At 38.8% G+C, this 16,456-nt stretch overlaps 1 protein-coding gene across 2 annotated transcripts in view; it reads left to right on the forward strand.

Moving 5' to 3' along the window:
* Positions 1-15,308, forward strand: part of KCNB1 (potassium voltage-gated channel subfamily B member 1) — a 195,363-nt gene extending 180,055 nt beyond the window's left edge. For both annotated transcript variants that reach the window (XM_034413810.3, XM_034413811.3), the window contains exon 3: positions 1,462-15,308. In XM_034413810.3, the coding sequence (XP_034269701.1) occupies positions 1,462-3,504 (2,043 nt within the window). In that variant the 3' untranslated portion in view covers positions 3,505-15,308. The remainder of the gene's footprint in view (positions 1-1,461) is intronic.
* Positions 15,309-16,456: the final 1,148 nt, after the last annotated feature.

Raw genomic sequence — 16,456 nt, forward strand, 5'->3', positions numbered from 1 at the left:
GTTAACGTTTCTCATCTCAAAAGCTAGGCAAGATAAGGCATGATTGATACTTAGATGGAAGACAGTGTGGGAATCAAGAACTATGGAGCTGAAAGAGATTGTAGAAATCAGTACAACCCCTATTCAGTTTTATTTATTTAGAAATTTATATGGCTGTCCTTAAATAAGTAATGGATGGCTAATAACCAATACAAAATAAAAAAAACAATATATAAACCAAAAAATACTATTCCAAAACATCATTATACCATGACCAAGAGTCTGTTCAACTAACTTACAACACAAGAACATACATATTGAGTTCCTCTAACATCCTTGTATGGCCAAAATCATAGATGAATGGAACTAATTAAACCAAGTTGATATACAGAGATATAAGGCCAAAGTTTGTTACCTTATTAGTACAATTCTACTGATTTGCAATGGGAAATTATTCTTTCTCTCAACACCTAGTGTTCACAAGCTGCCCCCTCCTCTTGATTCATGTGAGATGTTTTCATGTTTTATTGTTTTATTTCTCCCTTTTGATTTCTAAAGGAAACAGATGCAGGAAGTAACCTGAGCTCCATTACCTATAGTAACTTGAGATCCTTTACCTATGAATATATATGCTTACATCCTCTGTTACTTATGCATTAGAGGTAGTCCTCAACTTACGACCACATTTGAGCCCAGAATTTATATTGCTAAGTGAGAAGTTTGTTAAGTGAGCTTTGTCCCATTTTATGACTTTTCTGGCCAGGTTTGTGAATCACTGCAGTTATTAAATTAGTAACACGGTTGTTAAGTGAATCTGGTTTCCCCATTGACTTTGCTTCTCAGAAGGTTGCAAAAGGTGATCACATGTCCCTGGGACACTGCGACCACCATAAATATGAATCAGTGGTCAAGCATCCAAATGTAAATCCCATGACCATGGGGATGCTTCAGCAGTCATAAGTGTGAAAAATGGTCATAAGTCACTTTTTTCAGTGCCGATGTAACTTTGAACTAAATGAACTGTTGTAAGTTGAGGACTACCTGTAGTCTCTCCTGCCTTTCTGAGCCATATACATATGTTCGTTGAGGGAAGTGTCAATATTCTTTAGGGGGAATTAGAAGAGACTGGACAGTCACTTCCCTGAAATGGTATAGGATCTCCTGCTTGAGCAGGAGGCTGGACTAGAAGACCTCCAAGGTCCCTTCCAGCTCTGTTCTGATTCTAAAGAGTTCCATCAACAGTTTAAGAAACACTGTAGTAAGCCTTGATTATTTGCTTTGGGCCCTGGGTTTCATTTCACATTGGTCCTAATACTAGATGAAAAGACAGACCTTCACAAGCTTCTTACCATATTTCATGGACATATCCTTACTTCATTGATTTGTATGAAGCCAATTTTTTTTCTTTGGAAAAATATAGCAAATGTAAGATGCCATGTGATTTCTTTGTGGTACTGACTACTTTTCTCCTTTCTTTTGCAGATTTTGGCCATTATTTCCATCATGTTCATTGTGCTCTCTACAATTGCCTTGTCTCTAAACACTCTTCCTGAGCTTCAGGACAACGATGAGTATGGAAATCCTACAGATAACCCACAGCTAGCCCACGTAGAGGCAGTGTGCATCGCCTGGTTTACAATGGAATATCTCTTGCGTTTCCTCTCTTCTCCAAAAAAATGGAAATTTTTCAAAGGACCCCTGAATGCCATTGACTTGTTAGCAATCTTGCCCTATTACGTCACCATCTTCCTCACGGAATCCAACAAAAGTGTACTTCAGTTCCAAAATGTCCGGAGGGTGGTCCAGATATTTCGTATCATGAGGATACTCCGTATTCTAAAGCTGGCCAGGCATTCAACTGGCTTGCAATCTCTGGGATTTACATTGAGGAGAAGCTACAACGAACTTGGATTACTTATTTTGTTTTTGGCCATGGGCATTATGATCTTTTCAAGCTTAGTGTTTTTTGCAGAAAAAGATGAGGAAGATACAAAATTCAAGAGCATCCCAGCATCCTTCTGGTGGGCCACAATAACTATGACAACTGTTGGTTATGGAGACATCTACCCTAAGACCCTTTTAGGTAAGATTGTTGGTGGGTTATGCTGTATTGCTGGAGTCTTAGTGATTGCCCTTCCAATCCCAATCATTGTAAATAACTTTTCAGAGTTCTACAAAGAACAGAAGAGGCAGGAAAAAGCCGTTAAGCGTAGGGAAGCCCTTGAAAGAGCCAAAAGGAACGGAAGCATTGTGTCCATGAATATGAAGGATGCTTTTCCACGTAGTATAGAATTGATGGACATCATCGTTGAAAAGAAGGGAGAAAATGCAGGCAAAAAAGATAAAGTTCAGGACAATCATTTATCCCCAAGCAAATGGAAATGGGCCAAAAGATCAATCTCTGAAACTAGCTCCAATAAATCTTTGGAGACAAAGGAACAAGGATCACCTGAAAAAGCTAGGTCTTCCTCTAGTCCTCAGCATCTGAACGTTCAGCAACTGGAAGACATGTACAACAAAATGAGTAAAGCCCAGTCACAGCCAAACCTCAATTTAAAGGAGACAGCTCAACCCAGTAAGCAAAAAGAAGAACTAGAAATGGAGGCCATTCCTGGCCCAATGGTCCCTTTGTTAACTACTCGGGCAGATGGAATAATTGACATGAGAAGCATGTCGAGCATTGACAGTTACATAAGCTGCATGACTGAATTTCCCGAAGCTGGCAGATATTCTCATAGCCCACTGACTACACTGACCAGCAAAGGTGGAAAACTTCCCCTTCAGGACCCATATAGACTGGAAGGAAGTGGGTCCAAACTCATGGAAATAAAACCAAATCTGGAAAGTGGCCATTGCTCTACCTTTTTTATAGAGAGCCCCAAAAGTTCAATAAAACTCATTAATCCTCTAAAACTGAGATCTCTAAAGGTTAATTTTATGGAAGAGGATGCTGTAGGGTCAGCAGCTTCAAATGTCCTAAGAATATACCCAGATACCATCAAGAACAGGGGAGCTACAGGTGCTGCCACAGATAGTTCTGGATATTCTGATCGGTCTCTGATGAGTCCAGAAACTTCTGTCTATACGACTGCAAGTGCTAGAACCCCTACAAAGTCTCCTGAGAAGCAGGCACCAATTGTTCTTAACTTTCACGATGCTGGCATTCATAAATTTATCGATGCTGACACAGATGATGAAGGTCAGTTGCTCTATGACTCAAGTCCTCCGAAAGCCTCTTCAGGACATACTAGCCCCAAATACAGCATTTCTCAGAGAGGCTATATAAGGCAACGAGATAATGTTTGTAAAACAGAGAAGGACCGCTTAGCAACTGCTGCTTTGTCCTCTACACCCAAGCTTTTAGGGCAAAACTGCCTTTATTCCATGGAAAATATCACTGGAAGAATCCATGGTAACAAGGAAACTATCAAATTAGATAATCATATTTCACCTGAAGTTCACATATTACCAGGTGGTGGTGGTGGAGGAGGAGGACATAGTAACAAACATGATCATAATATCTGATCATTGCTGCAGAATGTAGGTTAACAACTGACAGGAATGCCTTTGCACTCGACACACCAAGAAAAGATTCTGCATGGCATGAACTTTTGACTGAACAAGCCACCTGTTTTGTAAAAATCAGAAGGATGTCTTGAAATGGGATTAAGGATAATACCTCCTCTAAATCTACTCCAAATTCCAACTCCAACCACACGACAGTCATTAAGTAAAATGAAGTTTGTGCACATCTTGATCATAAATTGATCTCCTTTCAACTTCCTTTACAGAAGTCAGTGTGACCAATTCTTCCATTCATTCACTTCTTTAACATAGACCTCTTTTATGGCAATACCAGTATCTGAATTGCATTGTCATCTTAAAGTGATTTAGACATCTATAGTCAAATACTGGAACAAATGATAGATGTGATCAGAAACGCAACACTTTATGCTTAAAGGTAACTATTCCAAACATCCCCATCCATGCCTTTTTCTCTGATGAATACAAGGTCTGAAGACGTACAGGGCTCGGGTAGGCTTATTGAATCACAAATGCAGTGAATTGAGAAATAAACTTTTAAACATTTCTCTCTGTATTTCTAGATGCATTAAAATCTATTTTTTTATTTTAAAAAAATCAGCAGGGTGAGTTGCACCACTTGTACCAAATCCAAAATATCCCTTCAAAGTTATATGTAAAAAAAAAAAAACTGACTCTGCTAAAAAGTCATACAAAATCCGAGATCAGGGATGTAGTTTTTAACTTGGGATTAGGAAGATAGTTTTCAAACTTAAATATGGTAAGATGTTTAAAGAAGAGATTTTCATACTTTTTTATGAATGGATGTTTTTATGTATTCTTGAAAATAAATAAATCAGGTGGATCTAATCTTTTGTGTGTTGGAGAAAGGTATCCCTTGGAAGGGATCACCCAAACCTCAACAGTTGGGAAACTAAGGAACAGTGGCAAAACAACAACAAAGCCAGAAATGGCAGCCTGAACCAAGAATCCATATTAGATTTGAGAACAATTCCAGCACAAAAGAAATTAAATAATATTGGAAAGATATTCCATTTCTTCTCCCTGAATTATTTGCACATCATTGAGAGGGGAGAGGAAGTGAGTTACACCCAACCTGTTCACTAAGCAACAAGTTTATTTCTACCACATTTTGCACTTAAATAATGTAGAATGCAAAAATATGCAAGTTATAAATACATAAATATGCAAAAAAAAGTTATTTCCAAGGAATGATCCTCCTGCCATCTGGAGTGATATACATCAAGATAGGAATTTCTGGAATTTAACAGTAGGAAGGAGGGTATAAATATCAAGAGAATAAAGGCCATGAACTTAACACATTTCCATTTTATTTTGAAACAGGTCGTTTCTGACAAAAACACAAACAGCTACACCAGCTTGGATTTATAATTCCTACTATTTCCTTTCATTTTGCTGGTATTACAAAGCACTTTATGTTAATGTTGTGACAAAGGTGGAATCAAGAAGAACAGAGAATGTATTTTTAAAACACTAGCACTTTAAAAACAAACTCTCTCCTTATTTGTGCCTCGTCACATCTGTGATTTGTTACCCACCTGGTAACAAGCTGCACCATAACTGTGATGATAACACATAATGTTTGTCCTTTGTTACTGTAATATAGTGTAACATTAAGATACATGCACACCTATAAAACCTTTGGAAAGCTTGACTTCTTTTTGTAGAATAGTGTACTCAGATGCAGGGGACAAGGTGATGGGGGGGTCTAGCCAGTCTAAAGGGTAGGCGCCTTAATTCACGGCCCTTCAACATTGACCAAGGAGCACATATGAAAGAGTAACTCAAAGTCAATGGGACCTGAAGCTCAAAACAGCCTAATTCAAAAAAAAAACAGTAAAGCATCTTTTCCTTTTTCTATTTCATTCCCTGAGAAAAGGCTTACAAAGATGCATTCAACTTGATTGCCCGTGTCAGTAGATAGAAAACCTTTTTAACATAAGCTATTTATTAAAAAGGAAGGTAGGAAGGCAGGCCCTGGGAGGGGGGAGATTTTGTACCAGATTTTCACAGTTTGGGGACATTATAAGTAGATTGCACTGCACTTATCTATCATGAGTAATTACATTGCACATAACAGGACTTGGCAAACTGAAATGGATCTCTGTAAATAATGCACTGCATCCATGAAAACAACTACCCATCACTTGTCAGATCAGTATTTTTTCTGGTGTCAAATAGCTGTTGGTCTTGAATGTAATTCTTGTCAATTCGAGCTGTACTGACTGTCCTTCCACTTCTAATGCACACACCATGCACAGAACAAAAGCAATAAGCACATGTTTATCTTAAAAACTGTTATGGGTTGTAACAATCCTTTTGCACATGATTCTGCATAAGTGTGGATATTTCTCACATTTGCTCAATTATCTAGTTACCTAGGAAGCCCTTCCAATATTACTGTATCTATTCATTCAAATTGCCAGTAAAGTGAACTGAACAATTTCAGCCAGTAAAATGTTCATTCCATGCAAACAAACTAAACCAAAGGGACATATGCTTACAAAAAAAATTACCAAGAAAACAGCATTCTGGAAAGGTACAGATAGTTATCAGCTATCTATAGGGTGAATTTAAGATACTATAACTAATATAAAAATAAGTGGGAGCCCTGAATTGTCACTAAAAATAATAATGCACCAAATAAATTTTGCACACAATATTGCAGAGATGGTCTTTAATGCAACTGCTAAGTTCCAGTAACTCACTGGGTTTACTGGTTGACAATGTGTTTCAGACTCAGCACTCAATGTTATTATTGTAAGGGCAAAAAGGAATTACTTTGGCAACAGTAACATGAAACTGAGGGATACTTTAAACTTCATTAACATTTAGATTAATAATTTGCCAAATTGGGTAGCTTGATGCAGAAAATGAGTCTAATGCATGCTGGCTGGAGAATTCTGGGAGTTGAAGTCCACAGGTCTGAAAGTTGCTGGGATTGAGAGATGTTAATCTAGATGTAAGATAACCTCAATTGTAGCCTGCTGATCTGTTAGGATACATCTCCACTGGCCACTATCTGAAAATTGTGGGCCTTATGATCCCTACATACCTGAAACGCATCAGGCTGGGGAAGGCTGACATATTCTGAAATAAAACAGGCAAAGAACACCAATCATAAAGCCTCTGCTTTAAAGAGGAAATAGGCAGTCAATAAGATTAAAATAAACTCAGATATATTCATACATATATGATTTCATGTAAGATATATTATTAGATAACCTTCTCCAACCATTTGCCTCCAGGTGTTGAAGCTGCAACATCCAAGATTTCTAGCTAGCATGGTTTGGCAGATTATACAAAATTGCTCTACAGAAGCATGATATGTGGAGCTTTTTGGTCTCTATTATTAAATATCAAAAATGTTAATATTCCTCTTCATTATTTGTTCCTTAGTTATCTCCTTTTTGTACCTTGCAATTCCAAGCTTGTCTTTTTTTGCATTTATGCTTAAGTTCTACACCAACTAGAATAAAAAGAAGCAAGCTAGTCATGTATACCCCAAGTCCCCCTACTAGTTTACGTTACAGGTTTTGTGTCATGTTCATCATCAGCACAAATGGTACATAAAAATAAACAAATAAATTTTGTTGATAAAAAATCAGGGAAAATATTTTTATTTCAAAGAATGACTCAATAGAAAGCTCTGTGTGATATATTTTAAAACAGATTCTTTGTGTAGAAACCTTTCAAAGAAATTAACATTTTTCATATCAAGAAAGCAAGCGCATGTAAAAATAACCATTTAGAGAAATTATCTAGCAATCTCAGTTCAAAAATATACATTTGAAGCATGGAGGACAATCAATAACCGTATTTAAAAACAAATCTTAAAAAAAAATCAACTGGTGCAACTCTCCTTGTACCCAACTCCCACCCCCCCTCTTTTTTGCCTTGCATTGGCAATTGAGAAACAAATCTTTCATATATTTAGCCATGTATTGGGTCACTTTTGACAGATGTTTCAAAAGTATCGTAAAATGTGTATCTTTGAGTGTGAATTGACAAAGTCCAATGGATTTCGGATAGGGGTTAATTAAAACTGCATTTCCTTTGTGTTTATGAAAGGGTAATCTATTCTTGTTTTGTTGCCAATGATGACGTGTATGTCCAAGGCAAGCCCCACTGACATGACTGGGAATGGCACAAATCACAGTGGTGCTCTTGCACATATCCGCCATTCATTTCTGTGCAGCTTGCGCTGGAAACTCAGTGAATTATGCTCCTGTGTCTAACTGAAAGTTAAACTGTATATATAGAACACGAGCAGACATGTAAACACTGGGAAATGTGTTCTGCATTGAAATGCATTTGAAATCCAAAGTGGAATTACAGAGTCTGTGTTCAATTGAACTGAAGTCTGTATTTGGTTCAGGACTTTGAAAAACCATAGCACAACTTTACGTAAGATTTTAAATGATAGCTCGTAGTCAACTCTATTGCTAATCCCACCCAGGATGATTTCCATTGGCAGGAAGAGAGAAGAAGTAAAACCAAAACAAAAAACAAATATTCATTGTGGTAGAACTCTTTTCAAGCTTAGAGTTTTTTAAAAATATATAAGCAGAAGCCTCCTATAGCATACTACTTGCAAATTGTAGGATCTCAAACTATTGTTAGGATGAGAGCTTTTACTTAGAATTGGGATGGTCCCAAATTCAAATACCCAACTTTGCAATCTTCTAATCATTCGGTATCATGAGGCCAATCACTTTCTCCCAAACGAATTTGCCTAGCATGATTGTTGTCAGAATAACATGAAGGAAAATAATGTATACCAGCTTGAAAAAGGTGAAACATAAGTCTAAGATTCTGATTTAACTCCCCCCATGTTATTGTTATAGGATTATATGTAGATGAATATTCAAATGGAATGATTGGAAACACTCTAGGATTCTTGGCCAACAGCTCTCTGGTGCACCTTCTCAATGGCTTCCTGGTGGATTCACCTCAGCAAAGTATGGCTGAACATAGCTGCCATTTACAGTTTTCATTCTGCCTTGATAAAGTGTCATTCTTGGGAATTCTTAGAAACTAAGGTGGCATCCCTTTCTAAGCTACATTTTTTAAAAATTTCTCAGAGTGCCTGAGAGTGGTATCATTGTGGGAAAACTAAAATGGCAGCTAAATTCAGCCTCTTTGACTATTTGAGGTGGGGATTAAAACTGAGTACAAAACAGGCATGACTGATAGAATGCTTGAGGTTCCAGGAACTGCTGGAAGTTCATGACAGCCCTGGAAATTATGCAACCAACAAGACATATGCCTTTGGAACTTCGCATCTCTTCGCAATGAAGGTGAAGAGATGAGCAAGAAAAAGAAAATCCAGTTTAAGGGCTGGGAAGAGTGGTGCAAAAGTGGAATACATTTTCATGTATCATGTATCATGGGTATGACAATTGGTATGGCAAGAGGTTGCTAGGCTTTCCTTAACCTAATAGATTTGAATAACAGGCAGGGGGGAACATTACATAATCGCTTGCAGTTTGTTCAACTATGTATTTAATTGTGCATCCTGTATCAAATAAAGCAGAAAATGAATTAGCGTTTCTCCAACAGTATGGCCTCATGCCTCTTGCCAGTTTTTACCTGCTTTTTACAGAGCTGAAATCAACCTCTTAGTTCTATGGACTGAAGGAGTGGCTGCAGACTGTGCAGTTATTGGCAGGCGATGTTCTCTCTTCTTGCTTTTGCTTTTCTGTGAGAAAAAGCAACTGTAATTGTGAGTGTGATAGATTTCTCAGTGCCTTTTCTAAGCACATTTCAGGAAAATGAAGAGTAACGTAGCCAGTTGGGTAAATATCCACATTCAAAAAAAAAAAAAAATGAAGAATCAGTTGCAGCAGAAGGAGCAAAAGGTGAGCCCATGGGATACAGGTTTCCTCTCGGAAGACTATGTAGGCCCAAAGCAAATGCATTTTTCCTGCACCTAACACGCTGCATGTAATCCAGTGTGACGTGTTTCCCTTAGCTGCTGTTGCTAAAAATGGAAGCATTTTCTTCCCTATCCAGATAACAAGTTACAATATTTCTAAGCAAAACGGTATTCTGTTTTATTTTGTTTCATTTTGTTTTGTTTAAAATGTAATGCATTGATACTCTTCGTACCTATTATTGTGTATTTATGTCTTGATAGGACAATAATTGGTACTAACTTATGATTCGTAGCAGGGTATTTCAGGCTCAAGTGGCTGGCACGAAAGTCACGTTTTCTCGACTTGATATGCTTGATGTGATAGTTGGTCAATTGGATTATCTTCCAAAGCACCTAAACCATATCATTAATAGAGTTGCCAAATAACAACTCTATTGAACATTACAGTAATGTTCATTGTGGGACACGGCTACTGTATATGCACTGTATATGGCAGAGGGTGAGTTCACAAATTTGCTCTTAACCCACTGGGCTCACTGTATTTTGGCTTTTTTTCCATTGCTAAAGCATGGTTAACAACAGAATAACAGCATTGGGATCTTGGAGGTTTTCTAGTCCAATCAGTTGCACAAGCAGGAGACCCTATACCAGGGCTGTCAAACTTGCGGGCCATGGGCCAGATGTGTCACGTGCTAGCCATGCCTACGCCCGGTTTAGTGAAAGGGGAAAAAGTCACGATACGTCACATGACAACGCTGTGACAATGCGAGTTTGATACCCCTGGCCTATACCATTCCAGACAAGTGGCTGGAATGGTATACAGTTCCATGGAATGGAATGGTAATGGAATGGTATAGAGACCCTATACCATTCCAGACAAGTGGCTTAGTTTAGGACATTGCATTTCCTTCTACATCTGCTGATTTCAAGGGCTCCTGCAATGCATTCAGACAAACAAGGAGATGAAATTTTAGCTATTCGGCCTTTCTAGAGGAAACTGATGGGAGAGGTTGCAGCTGTGGTATACCTCCTCCTATTACAAGTTCAGCAGGGTCTCAGTCGGTTGATATGTATATATAAAATCTAGATGTTCCGAATATATCTATCAAAATTACTTAGTGGAGTGGAGCCATGAGCACCCACAACACTTGCGCGAGTGGGTCCTTTGGTTCCTGAGATGCTTACGCAAGTGGGGCTGTGCACACACAGGTGCGCTCCAGCTACCCACTCACGCAGCCCACTTGCAAATAGGCCGTGGACCAGTAGTGGGCTGTGGCCCACAGGTTGGGGACCCCTGCTCTAGGAGATGAGGTGCTTGCATTCCCATACTTAATTTTCCATTCCAAAATTCAGTCTCAACCCACTAACCAGTTTCAGTTGGGTTGATAGTTTGGGGCCTCCAGATTGAAAAATATTGCCCGTCTCTGTTGCAGGTAAAAACACAATTTTCATATATTCCAAAGTACTACAGTTTTCTGTTTAGATAAAAAGTACATACACACACACACTGTATTTTTAGCAAATTTATAATTGGATAGGTGAAGGTTTCTCTGTCCAGTCGTGTCCAACTCTAGGGGGCGATACACATCTCCATTTCTTAGCCAAGGGAGCCAGCATTGTCCGAAGTCATTTCTGTGGTCATATGTCCAGTATGACTATGTGCTGAGGCGCAGAGTGCTGTTACTTTCCCACTGAAATGGTACCTATTTATCTACTCGCATTTGCATGCTTTCGAACTGCTAGGTTGGCAGAAGATGGGACAAGGACAGGAGCTCACCCCGTCATGCAGCACTCGAGTCCCAAATGCAGACAATCGGCTTTCCAGCTGACAAGCTCAGTGTCTTTAACCACTGAGCCATCCCGCCCCCCATAATTGGATAATTGAGCTTTAAAAAATCTTCTTTTGAATTACAGAATAGAAGATTAGAACAGCATCCCATTCCTATGCTGCTATGGAAATTTTAGTCAAGCACATCTGGATATCCCCTATATTGAAGTTTTTGTTGTTAAATATTTCTATAACTGAATATTTGACCAACTCCAATGGGTGTGTGTCTGTTCCAAAAGAATGTTGCAATCTCTGTCATTGAATTATGTCTGTAAAAGATCACAGACCCTGCTCCGTTTCTGCTAGCAGAGGCACTGCGGGCCAGTCCTTCGCTGTTTCCAGGGCAGCCCCACGGGCCAGATCTAAGCATCCCGCGGGCCGCATCCAGCCCGTGGGCCTTCAGTTTGACCCCCTGCTATATACTGACTGGGACACAGATGGGCACACTGTTTTCCAGTCTAAAATCATATCATTTTGTTTCTGTCCTTATTTCTATTTTTTAAGTTACTTTTTTGAAGCTGGTTTTCTGAACAGACCAGATTGCATTAGAAATGCAGACTTAACCTTCCATAGAATAATAAAAAGACAGTTTTAAATAGTTTGCAACTGGCTTTAATTAAATTTTTGAAGTCTTGTACTGCTAGCATAAAAGTTATATAAAAATATATAATTGTTCTTTGCTGCTATGGGAACCTTAATTTTGTACATGTGGAATTTAAGATAAGATCATCACAAATGGTCATGCTGCACTGCACCAGCATCTAGGAGAAAACTTAAAGTTTGTCATGATATTTGGAAAACTTGAAAAGTAGATGGAATTATAATAAGAATTAATACTCTTCAACCTTGCCACGAATACTTTACTTGTTTCTACTTGTTACAACTATCTTGAGAACTTCCTTCCAACATCTATACCAGTGTTTTTCAACCGTGGCAACATTAAGTTATGTGGACTTCAATTTCCAGAATTCTCCAGCTAGCTACTCCAATTTTGGGAACTGAAATCCACATATATTAAAGTTGCCAAGGTTGAGAAACACCTATACAGTAAAACATAAAACTTACAAAAGATGGTCCCACTTACCTGATAACTTCCATTTCTCTGTTTCTTGGAGGAGAACAGGAGCAACGATGATAAATGCAGAATAATAAGACAAGAAGAGTAGAACTGGGTGCATTAACAAGCTCAACAGACCTGTTACTTCTTCAATGTTGGAATTTAAAACATGCTACGTAGGAATGGTGAGAAGTTGTATAGCCATCATTGTGGGAAGAAGGCCGTATTAGACTTGAATGGCAAAAAAAATCAAGAGATATACCCTTTTAATAAAACAGTTAGTTGGAAAAGTTGCTATCAGCATTAGCTATCAGCAGTTGAAAGTCTGATTCTCCATTAACATGTCTATTCCCTTTTAAAACCATCTGAATTGGCTGCCACTGCTACAACATAATTTTAAAATTGCTTTCTGTTCCACATCTCCCTGCATTCATTTTCATGGATGTCCCACACAGACACTTCTCTTTCCATATTATCTATGCAATGCTTTCATACTTAGGTAATCCTTGATTTACAACCACAATTTGGGCCAGAATTTCCATTGTTAAAACAAGGCAGTTATTGACTTGCAGCCAATTTATTTTACGATATTTTTTGCAATGATTATTAAGCAACTCACAGCAGTTGTTAAGTGCATCATGTTGTCATTAAGCAAATCCAACTCCTCGCATTAACTTTGCTGTTGGAAGCCAGCTGGGAAGGTTACAAAAGATGATCAGATGAACCCTGGATTCTGCAACTGTCATAAATACATGCCACAGTTGCCAAGCATCAAAATTTTAAGCATGTGATCTTGGGGATGCTTCAGCAGTTGTAAGTGTGATGACTGGTCATCATACATTTTGTGCTGGTACTCAGTGCACAAGCTAGAATTTGTCAGTGTCATCTCCTTGTGACTGACTACATTATTTCTTATGGAAAAAATGTGTTTGATACTCATCATTTTTGGTACTCATTGCATCTCTCAAAACCTATTAATGATGAGTACCAAGGTACCACTGTTTCTTTCTGTGTGTATGTACACACTTGCTAAGACATTGTTATTATTAAATTTTAAACTATTAACAGTCAGAGTGGGATGTAATCATGACTGTGTCACAATGGGCAAATTATTAAAAGAACATCAGAATCACCTACTAATTAGCAGAGACCTATGACTAATTATCACACATGTTGCCAATCACATAGCTAGTTCTACAAGGCAGGATTTTTTAAACATGAATATGTGGTTCAGAGCTGCCTGGGTTGAGGTTATAAATAGATTTTAACCCTTCTTCCATTCACAATTTGGACAGAGCTGCAGTTTCTATCATGAATACCCATTTTCTACACATGGATTTTTTTCTCCCAAAGCCAATTGTTATGAGCTGCCCAGAATTACTTAAGATGGATGGCTACATCCATCTTTTACATACATATATAAATACATATATAAGGAGGTAATGGGGACTGCAACATTCTTGTTTGGTACAGGAACATCTTTCTATGTTCATAGGAATGCTCAGCTCTCCTACTACAATGAATTTGATCTAATGTACCTAAATCTCTGGCCCATTCAGAATGCTTCAGTGCCAGAGGCAAATACAGTAATATGCGTTGCGTTGAAAACACAAACTTTTTGTTATCTGACCTGGGTGAAGTTACATGGATATTTTTGACCCGGGATCCTTGTGCAGATATGTGCAAGTCCCTGATAACAAAAGAGTGTGATTGGCAGAGCAACAGGAATCTATGATGACACCCTTGAAACTTCTGCACCTTTGCACAGTTTTACTGTAGCTCAGTCACAAGTTGGTTCAAGCATAAGACAATTTCATGGATAGGCAGGTTGTATCATTTGCACAAGTACAAAGAAGCTGGATTAGTATTATTACAGGTAGTTCCTGGATGGCATAGTGTTCTTACTTTCAGGATTACAGGATTTTCTGCTAAGCCTCCTCAACCTTGCTCTCTTAGTGTAGCAGAATCAGAAAAGCTAGTGATTGAATGGCTTATACCAGAGTTCCCCAAACTTTCTGGGTTGGCGGCCCAGAGTGAGGGAGGAGGGGGGAAAGAGGGGATGGTTTTGTGGGAGGCGCAGGTGTGTGTGTGTGTGAGCACTGTTCCTTGCATGAGTGGGGCCAAGAATGGTTGCGACACTCTTGCGAGTGTGGTCTTGAGCACCATGGACACTCGTGTGAGTGGGTCCCCAAGTGCCCACGATACTCATGTGAGTGGGGCCATGAGCCCCCACAACATTTGCACAACGTTCTCATAGCCCCAGCTACCCATTCACATGACCCAGTTGCAAATAGGCCACGGTTCAGTAGTGGGCCGCGGCTCACAGGTTGGGGACCTCTGGCTTATACTGTTTTTGCAGCTTTCATCTTCTTTCATAGAAAGCCGATGTGATTATTTCAGCCTTCAGTAAGTTAATAGTATATTTAAAAACAATTGCCCAATGAGCAATTATTAAACATGTGCCCCAAGGGTAGTTCCAAATTGTAAGGGGAAAGCAGAAACAGAAGTACATACTGGGACATTTCAGCAAATTGCAGAAAGGAAGGAAAGAAATTCTAGGGCTGGACTTGTACAAACCAGCCTGCTAAATTGTATACAGATTCTTTATAGTTGTAGCCCATCCTCTCAAATGGCAATGCATCAAAAGAGTTTAAAATCTTTGAGCATTAACAACTCCCATGTGTCTGGGAGGAAATAGGATATCATTAGCCATATACTAGTGCACTTAGAGTATTACTTTTTAAATATTTATTTTTGGTAACTTTAATTTAAACTTTACTTGATGAAGTTTATTGACCTCTCCTGTTGTTTCTGTAAAAAAGAAAAAAAGAAACTTTTAAAAATTGTCTTTATATGCATGTAGTGCTATGAAACTGTGATCCTTGTGTGACATTCAAAAATTGTATTGTCTTGTAAAATAATGTCTAAAATGTCTACAGATTTTAAAGCAATGGACCCTCCCTTCAGATGACAGAAATAAAAAATATGATTATTAAAATGAACACGGGGTTCATGTCATATTTATTTTCCTATGCACATTTATTTCTAAGGTAAAGGTAAAGGTTCCCCTCACACATACTGTATGTGCTAGTTGTTCTCAACTCTAGCGGCTGGTGCTTATCTCTGTTTCAAAGCCAAAGAGCCAGCACTGTCCAAAGATATCTCCGTGGTCATGTGGCCAGCATGACTAAACACCAAAGGCGCACTGAACGCTGTTACCTTCCCACCAAAGGTGGTCCCTATTTTTCTACTTGCATTTTTTATTGCATTGCATATTTTTCGAACTGCTAGGTTGTCAGAAGCTGGGACGAGTAACGGGAGCTTACCCCCATTACATGGCACTAGGGATTTGAACTGCTGAACTGCCGACCTTTCGATCAACAAGCATAGCATCTTAGCCACTGAGCCACCACGTCCCTATTTATTTCTACATACGTTTAATTACTGTATCCCAAAGATAACTTGCCCTGGTCCAGTGGCTCAAAACAACAGCTACAAAAAGAATGCTTTTGAATGCCAAACATTAAAAACCATAAACAAATATATAAATATGAATGTAGGCTATCATTTAAACAAATTTATATCCCTTAGTTTTTTCTACTCTTTCCCAAAGGAATTCAGAATTTTATTTCCATCACATCATTAGATAAGCACAGTGATAGTTTGAATAGAAATGTAATCTTCTTAAACAGTTCACTGAGCAGTTTTTCCAATGTAGGAAAAATATAACTCACCCTTATGTTCAAAGTATGCATAAGTGTGAAGGGCAACAAGAATAGAGGGCTGCCTGTCCCTGTAACCCTTGGGATTCTTCAGAGGCACACAATTGGCAAGTGTGAGGAATAAGAGACTACATAACCTAAGAAGATACACAGTTCAATGTGAATTTGATATGTAGGCATTGTCCACACAATAGCTATGGGTCAGTGGTGGGTTGCCCCTGGTTCGGACCGGTTCACAAGAACCGGTAGTAAAACCGATGGAAGGCCCCGCCCACTGCCCCAGATGTCATCATTGGCGATCTGCGCATGTGCAGAAGCTTCTTCTGCGATCCCGTTGCAACTGGTAGTAAAGGTAAGTAGAACCCACCCCTGCTATGGGTTTATATGAGGAGATGCTTGTGGTCTATCCAATAGTGCTAGAACATTCT

This window comes from Pantherophis guttatus, chromosome 3, assembly GCF_059756535.1.
Source record: "Pantherophis guttatus breed Tessera chromosome 3, ASM5975653v1, whole genome shotgun sequence".
NCBI classification, from domain to species: domain Eukaryota; kingdom Metazoa; phylum Chordata; class Lepidosauria; order Squamata; family Colubridae; genus Pantherophis; species Pantherophis guttatus.